Raw genomic sequence first — 9,490 nt, 5'->3', positions numbered from 1 at the left:
CTTAATTGGTATTGATGTACAAAAAGCAAATAAGATCATGGATTTGAATAATGATGAAGAATCGCTTTTAAAAATGTATAAAAAATTCTCGGTTCCGGCTCTGAATCTTCACCAAAATCGAATCAATTCTTCCTTGTCACCCACCAAATTTTGTCCGAAATCTTCCACAACTTTTTGAGATATCCTGCACACAAACAAACAAACAGACAGATGGGTGAAAACACCTTCAATGGCTCAGGTAAGTAGGGAAATAAATATCGAGGGAGAGAGACTAAACGACCTTTGATTTCACCAATTATGTCATTGTAATTTCAAACCATGCTGAAGAACTGGACATCACAATGGAAGAGCTCTCTTTTGGAGAGTCAAAAGATTACACCTCAAAAAAAAAAGACACCTAAAGATTTAAAATTAATCTTCAACCGCTATCCACGAAAGGAAGATTCAGATTGATCATTTGAACACAAATAAACCAGGAATTATATTTACTCAGGACAACTTGTCCAAATGGATACGAATCAATTTATGGAAGTGAAGCGATGAACTCGAGCAGGATGAACGGCATTTGGGAAAATTAAACGTCATGCATCGCACAGTAAACTGCCCTTGTGTCTGAACAGGAAAGCTTCCGATCGGTGTGTTCTACCAGCAATGACGTGTGGTCATGAATCATTGTCTCTGAACACAGAAGATTGAACGACAATTGATCACCACGCAAAGACTTGAGGAAAGACGGTGTCTTGGCTTGATCAAAAGGGACAAGAAGAGAAACTAATGTATCAGACAGAAAACAAAATTCCTTCGTGTCCAATTACATCGAATGGAATAAAAATAAACCATGTTGAGAGACGTGTTGGTCCTGTTGTCGTGTTGTGGACCAAATAAGTTGGAAAAGTGAACGTGTCTACAGTTCCTTCAGAAAGTATTCACACCCTCGTCTTTTGTCACATTTTATGTTGCAGCATGAATTTAAAATGGATAAAATAAAAAAAATTGTCACCGATCTACACAAAATACCCCACAATGACAAAGTGAAAACAAGTTTTTCGAATTTTTTACAAATTGATTAAAAATGAATGGTTGAAATGCCACGCCAATAAGTATTCAACCCCTTTGCTATGACACTCTAAATTGAGCTCGGGTGCATCCAATTTCCTTTGATCATCCTTGAGACGTCTCTACACCTTCATTGGAGCCCACCTGCGGTCAATTCATTGGACATGATTAAGAAAGAGAAGCACACCTTTCTATACCACGTCCCACAGCTGACAGTGCATGTCGGAGCAGAAAATCTACCGTGAAGTCCAAGGAACTGTCCGAAGACCTCCAAGATAGGATTGTAGGGAGGAATAGATCTGGGAAAAGGTATAAAACAATTTCTAGAGTGTTGAAGGTTCCCAACAGCACAGTGAGCTCCATCATTAGGAAATGGAAAGAGTATGGAACTACCCAGACTCTTCTTAGACATGGCTGTCTGACCAAACTGAGCAACAGGGAAAGAAGGATCTTGGTCAGGGAGGTGACCAAGAATCCAATGACCACTCTGATATAACTACAGAGTTCCTTGGCTGAGATGGGAGAACCTGCTGGAAGAAAAACAATCTCTGCAGCACTTCAAAAAATCTTGGCTTTATGGGAGAGTGGCCAGATGGAAGCCACCCCTGAGAAAAAGGCACATGACTGCACACCTGGAGTTTACAAAAAGGCACGTGAAAGACTCTCAGAACATGAGGTCTAACAGCTTGGTCTGACGAGACGAAAATTGAACACTCTGGCCTGAATGCAAAGTGCAACGTCTGTCGGAAACAGAGTACAGCTCATCACCCATCTCGCACCATCCCTACCATGAAGCATGGTGGTGGCAGCATCATGCTCTGAGGATGCTTTTCTGCAGCAGGGACTAGAAGACTTGTAAGGATAGAGGGAACAATGAATGAAGCCAAATACAGGCAAATCCTTGAAGAGAACATGCTTCAGAGTGCAGAAAACCATAGACTGTGGTGAAGATTTGCGTTCCAACAGGACAATGACCCCAAGCACCCAGCCAAAGCAACACTGGAATGGCTTCAGAATAAGAATGTGAAAGTCGTTGAGTGGCCCAGCCAAAGCCCAGACTTGAATCCCATTGAGAATCTGTGGAAAGACTTGAAGATTGCCGTTCACCGACGCTCCCCATCCAATTTGACAGAGTTTGAGCAAATCTGCAAAGAAGAATGGGAGAAACTCCCCAAATCCAAATGAGGAAAGCTGATACAGACATATCCAAGAAAACTCGAAGCTATAATCACTGCCAAAGGCGTTTCTACAAAGTGTTGACTCAGCAGTTGAATATCTCTTGACACAAGACATTTCAGCTTTTCATTTTTATTAAATTTGTAAAAGTTTCTCAAAAACAACTTTTCACTTTGTCATTACAGGGTCTTTTGTGTGGATCGGTGACAAAAAATTTAAATTTAATTCATTTTAAATTCAGGCTGGAACACAACAACATGTGACAAAAGTCGAGGGTTGTGAATACTTTGTGAAGGCAGTGTAAATTCCCCTTAAACTCTGTTTCAAGGTTAAGAAAACACAAGAGGGGTAACAAGGATGATGTAAAAACGCACTCGATAACTACCAGTTTCCTGTTGAATATATCACATGATGAATGTTTATACTCTTAAAACAAGTAGAAAAGACGAAACGTCAGAGCGCCCGTTGTTTTAGTAATTTTGTTGTACGGAGTTAGAGCTAGCCCATATTTACGTGCAACTAAAATGGCCGCCAGTCAGCCATCTTTGATCAGATCGCAAGATAAAGTGAAGGGCACGTGTATGCCATCATGTACTGTGCTTGTGCCGAATTTGAACAAAATCGGACCATGCATGTCTGAGAAATGGTTGGGGACACATTTAAGTTACAACATGGCCACCAGTCGGCCATGTTGGGATCTGAACTTGAAACAAAATGACGACGTGCATGTGTAAGCCATCATTCGTTATCTGTGTGCCAAGTTTGAACAACATCCGTAAATGTTTGTCCGAGAAATAGTTGAGGACGTATTCAATATCGGGTTTTTTTGCAACTAAGATGGCCACCAGTCGGCCACCTTTGATCAGATCGCAAAATGAAGTTGGGCACAAGTGTATGCCATTGTGTCTGTGCTTGTGTCAAGTTTGAACATAATTTGACCATGCACGTCGGAGAAATGGTTGGTGACACGTTTAAGTAACAAAATGGTCACCAGTCGGCCATCCTTGATGTGATCTCGAAAAATACATGATGTGCATATGCAAGCCATCATTCATTATCTGTCTGCCAAGTACGAATAAAATCGGTATATACATGTCCGAGAAATGGTTGAGGACTTGTCCGACACTGGGTTTTTTTGTTGTTGTTGTTTTAACAACTAAAATGGCCACCAGTCAACCATCTTTGATCTGATGTCGAAAAAAAATGATGTGCTTATGTAAGCCACCATTCATTATCTGTGCGCCAAGTACGAATAAAATCGGTCGATACATGTCCGAGATATGGTTGCTGATGCATGCACGAACATGAAGCTTGAGACCAAATCTATAAGCCCCTGTTTCGGACCAAGTCCAACGGGGGCTAAAAATTATTGTAATTGTGAGTTTACTGACCTGGAGTCGCATGTTGAAATGGTGGGATAGTGGTGGAGAGTATGCACTGCATTTTGTAACTTGGTGTCAGGGACTGCACGGCCAGCTGGGCGGGTTTGGTGGTTACCTTCTTCGGAGCAAGTTTCTCTCCATCAGTGTATGTTTAGTGTGCAGGTAATATAAAAGGGAAGAATTTTGAAGTTGTTGATTTTGGGGTTGGGGTTCGGGCGCTTCTCGATGCGATTCCCTTTTGAATACGACGCAGTTTTTTTTTTATCCACCTTTGTTTGTAAAAACAAACATGTTTGTTTGTTTGTTGTAAAAAATCCACCTTTGTTTGTACTTGACCCCGTTTTATTATGCTCACATCCCTGAGGTTGGAAACACTGCATTGAGAATTCATGATATGGATATATATATATATATATATATATATATATATATATATATATATATATATATATATATATATATATATATCTCTCTCTCTCTCTCTCTCTCTCTCTCTCTCTCTCTCTCTCTCTCTCTCTCTCTCTCTCTCTCTCTCTCTCTCTCTCTCTCTCTCTCTCTCTCTCTCTCTCTCTCTCTCTCTCTCTCTCTCTCTCTCTCTCTCTCTCTCTCTCTCTCTCTCTCTCTCTCTCTCTCTCTCTCTCTCTCTCTCTCTCTCTCTCTCTCTCTCTCTCTCTCTCTCTCTCTCTTACACACACACACACACACACACACGTATGTGTTTGGGTGACAAGGCCAAATTTAAGAGATTTTGGTGAAGAACTGCATCCAGATACTGCAATTTTTTTTGTGCAATTCTTCAAAAGTTATTTATGTGATTGAAAGATCGGGCCAAAAACGATATAGCACGATATCTCAGTTATGGATGGATTTGGACGAAACTATATGGATGAGCTGTGTTGGTGACAAGAAGATTATACTTTGGCTTGGGTCCGGATGTAGATCCGGCTTGTCACTGGGATACAAAACTTAAACTGTTCACCTGGTGGAGGTATGCATTCCACCTTGTGGCGTTCTCGTTCGTTTCGAATATATTCATCCTTATTGATTTAGAAATTTTCTTTTTTTTCATTTAGCATTGGTGTAGTTCCTGGAAGATTTACTTTTGCTCATTCTTCCCCCACTCCCCCATTCTCTTATCCCCATCATTTTCTCCTCCTCCCTCATGTGTTTTTTTTTTTGTTTGTTTTTTCACAGGTTCGAAAGCGAGCATTTCCACTTCCAAACCTTCCTCCACCACCAGAAGTGACTCCTCCTCCAGGGGGTTACGTTGGCCAACACAGTCAGGGACTCGGTGGACATTATGCAGACAGTTACGTCAAGAGACGTAGGCTCAGATAGATGTTTTATCGAGATTTTGAAAGTGATATTTTGGACAGAATGTGTTGGTAATTTTGTTGGCCAACTCATTTTGATGAAACCTGAGATGTACAGGTGATGAGTTGGATATGGTGGAGTTCCTCCATTTATTTTGATAAGGTAGCAGGTATCACTTTCAATCACCTGGTGTCCGGTTTTCTCGATGCAAAACCTTTGGACCGAGACACCTGACCAGGTTTGTGAAAGTAATGGTTCATTTAATTCACCATACGTGTGCTTGTTGATGTTTATCGATGTGATATTTGAACAGACAGGTTTGTGTGTTCGTTTCGATTTTTCTTTTCTTTTCTTTTTTTTCTCTCCAAATGGACACGTACGCCTTCGTCGTGTTCCTCTCAACTCTTAGTTTTTAATGGAAAGGTTGTCCACTCGATCGCCTGCTGCAGTTTGTGGGGTTCACAATGACAAAGTCGAACCACGTTTATTCTGCATCAGTTATCACTTTCCATCAAGGACGCTTTGATTTTCTTCTTCCACATTCACCTTGTGTTCGTAAACTATAACTAGTGAGGTTCTCTTTGTTTTTAATAAAAGTATTGTCTGAACTGCATAGCTTAACTGACTTGGATAAAATGTTCATCCTGCAGTTTGAAATTATTTGTACATTGTCAACTTTATGGTGAGATGTTGATTGTTTTAGCTTTTTTATGTTCATCGGTAAAATACAAGATAACACCAAAAACCAATTCCTCGTGTTTGATTTATTTAGTTATTTTTAAATGGACGGACGAGCAAACGCCTAACATTTCACATCATTAACTTGCCGAAGGCCTCTTAACCTGACGCGACATTTTTGTCCACCATGAATAAAAACCAATCCTTGTAAATCTCACGAGATTATCATAAAAAACTGAGGAGAAACAGCGGCATCTCCTTGGCAGTCATTTGTCGTGGGGTTCTGATTGTTTTCGTGAACCTGGGTTCATTCTCCGAGAGCCCCTCCCCACCAGGTGTATCATGTCGTGTAATAAATAAATTTACTCTCTGAAGTCTAAAGTTACCTTCTGATGTTGGTTTCACTGTCGTGATATCTTTTCTAATCAACAAGCAGCCCACCATATCCCCTCTGAAATCTATGAACACTACCTTGATGTTATCACTGTCACTGTCGCAAGGAAATCGGACACAAGTGGAGGCCATTCGTGACATCAACACCACTAATTTATCAACACAAGACCCAAAGAAGAAAATGCAAAAAAAGTATTTTAAAAAATCTTTTAAATAAAGTGTTTTTTCTAGTTTTTGTTTTCCCAAGTGAGGGGGCATGGGCTTGGTTTAAAAAATACAAAACATTAACCACACCACCCCTTGACGAGACCCCCACCAACAGCATTCCGTACACAATCACCCATCAATACTCAAACTACTTAAAAGTCTTATCAACATCCCCATACCCCTCTATCTCCATAACTTCCAGGTACCTATCTGATTCTAATTTAAACTTATCTCCTGTTTCTGCTGCCACTACCTTTCCAGGGAGAGCATTCCATGCATGAACTACTCTCTAATTAAAAGTCCCCTACCTTGCTACTGTCTTAACTCTCCTCTTCTTTACTCTCAAACTATGGCCCCTCGTCCTATCACTGTCCACTCTGTTAAATAATTCATTTTCACTTATTTTATCTTTACCTTTCATTATCTTAAACATCTCCATATCTCCTCGTAACCGTCTCCTTTCTCGTGTATGAAGCCCTGTCTCCTTCAACCGCTCCTCAGAGCTCAGTCCAGCTCGGCCTGGAATCAATATCCTCTCTGATAACCATGAACCCCACCATGATATGTCTGGTAACCATGAACCCCACCATGATATTGTTGTGGTGCTGGGTTCGGTAGCGAGGACAACCGCCAGACGGAGCAGTCGGGCCGTTTTCCACCAAACACCGGAATTAAAAGGTCGTCACTCCGGATAACTCCAGAGTCGACAGGTCACTTAAAGGACCGTGGTCGCCAATATTTTGACGGCATGAGGTAGGATCCACTTGTCTATTCCAATTTACCGAAGTACTCATGCCGTCTAGCTTCCGGGGAAGCCACACCCTCGGCCGATTCTGTCCGAACCGAGTCGTATGTACCGACTCGGGTCTGGCTTAACTGAGCGGGAGTTACCAGAGCCGCACCGGTCCCAATGACAACTTATGGCACAGACCATCATTATTTCTCAAGCCCGCACCGTGCTGGGTCAATGGTAGAAATGACAGGCAAAGAACAGGAACATTTAACAAGAAGTTTTATTTATAAGGGAGGGAGACAGAGCAGACTTGATCACCAATATAATATGCAATGTGCAGTGAGCGAAAAGCACTTAAAAATTCTACTTAACATACTGGCAACACACACACACGCGCGCACACACACACACACACACACACACACACACACACACACACACACACACACACACAGACACAGACACAGACACAGACACAGACACAAACACACACACACGGACCCCGTCAGGTCTTTATTGGACCCTCCAGCTGAGGAGGATAGGTCAGCTGGGGAGTCAGAGTCTGGCCGGGTACCTGTCCGCCTCGTGCAGTTTCTTTGGCCCGCACTTGTGGGGCTCGGGTCCGTGAGGGGAACGGGGATCATTAACTCGAGCGCTCCAACACAACCCACCATGGTGGGACTCTAACCCACGATCCAGAATCCAAATGAGCGCAGCCAGGATCCACAAACGACCCGGCCAGCTTCAAACGACGATCAACCACCGCGAGCACCAACACAACCAAGGAACCCCAGAAAAGACCGACTCCAAGAGGCTCACACCCAAAGGACCGACAAGACCAGACCAACCTTCCTCACCGCTCGCTCTCCTCTTATTCCTCCCACCGTGGGTAGAGGGAACCGCTCTGAGGTAACTTGCCTCTGGATTGGTCGGGGTGAACATTCCAGCTCGCTGGGGCGGGGTTGGGGCTGAAGCGATCTCACCCCTGCCTATGACCGTGGCCTCAAACACGTGCGTAATGGCGCTGAAGGAGTGGAGGGGATCGATGTACAAAACTAACTATAAAAGAAACTCGCAGCACACACATGAAATTCCCATTAGACATAAGGGATGGGATCCTCACTATAAACACATACTTATTGAAATAACTAAGCTGAGGGACTGCTGTCTGTGTGTAAAAGGCTTCCAAATCTGTAACAATATCTATGATAACCATTAACCTCACCATGATATCTCTGATAACCATGAACCCCACCATGATAGCCTCTCAGAGAACGATGAACCCCTCCATGATATCTTTGATAACCATGGACCCCCCCCCCCCACCACCATGATATCTGAAAACCATCGACTCTACCATGATGTACCTGATAACCATGAACCCCACCTTGATTTGGTCATTGGTAACCATGAACCCCACCATGATATCTCATAACCATGAACCCCACCATGATATCTCTGCTAACTATGAACCCCACCATGATATAACTGATAACCATGAACCCCACCTTGATAGGTCTGATAATTATGGACTCCACCTTGATATGTCTCATAACCATGGACCCTTCATTGATAGCTCTGATAATTATGGACTCTACCTTGATATGTCTCATAACCATGGACCATTCCTTGATATCTCTGATGACCATGGACCTGACCTTGATACAGTATGTCTGATAACCATAGACCCTTCCTTGATAGCTCTGATAATTATGGACCTCACCTTGATATCTCTCATCACCACGGACCATACCTTGATATCTTTGTTAACCATGAACCCACCTTGATATCCTCTCTGATTACCATGAACACAACCTTGATATCCTCTCTGACAACCATGAACCCTATCTTGATTTGATCACTGATAATAGTGAATCCCACCGTGATTTCTCTGATAACCAGGAACCCCACCATGATATCTTTGATAACAATGAATCCCACCTTGATAACCTCTCTGCAAACCATGAACCCTAACATGATATACCTGATAACCATGAAACCCACCTTGACAGCTCTGATAATTATGGACTCTGCCTTGATATGTCTCATAACCATGGAGGATTCCTTGATATCTCTGATGACCATGGACCTGACCTTGATACAGTATGTCTGACAATCATAGACCCTTCCTTGATAGCTCTGATAATTATGGACTCCACCTTGATATGTCTCATAACCATGGACCATTCCTTGATATCTCTGATGACCATGGACCTGACCTTGATACAGTATGTCTGACAATCACAGACCCTTCCTTGATAGCTCTGATAATTACGGACTCGACCTTGATATGTCTCATAACCATGGACCATTCCTTGATATCTCTGATGACCATGGACCTGACTTTGATACAGTATGTCTGATAACCATCGACCCTTCCTTGATAGCTTTGATAATTATGGACCTTACCTTGATATCTCTCATCACCACGGACCATACCTTGATATCTTTGTTAACCATGAACCCTACCTTGATATCCTCTCTGCTAACCATGAACCCCACCTTGATATCTCTGCTAACCATGAACCCCACCTTGATATCTCTGCGAACC

At 42.5% G+C, this 9,490-nt stretch overlaps 1 protein-coding gene across 2 annotated transcripts in view; it reads left to right on the top strand.

Moving 5' to 3' along the window:
- LOC147016293 (uncharacterized) overlaps positions 1–5,673 on the top strand; it is an 80,393-nt gene extending 74,720 nt beyond the window's left edge. For both annotated transcript variants that reach the window (XM_085844888.1, XM_085844889.1), the window contains one exon: positions 4,809–5,673. In XM_085844888.1, the coding sequence (XP_085701014.1) occupies positions 4,809–4,952 (144 nt within the window). In that variant the 3' untranslated portion in view covers positions 4,953–5,673. The remainder of the gene's footprint in view (positions 1–4,808) is intronic.
- The last annotated feature ends 3,817 nt before the right edge of the window (positions 5,674–9,490 follow it).

This window comes from Eptatretus burgeri, chromosome 11, assembly GCF_056783735.1.
Source record: "Eptatretus burgeri isolate ZD-2024b chromosome 11, Ebu_testis_v1, whole genome shotgun sequence".
NCBI classification, from domain to species: Eukaryota; Metazoa; Chordata; class Myxini; order Myxiniformes; family Myxinidae; genus Eptatretus; species Eptatretus burgeri.
This window is presented reverse-complemented; position numbering and strand designations above follow the sequence as displayed.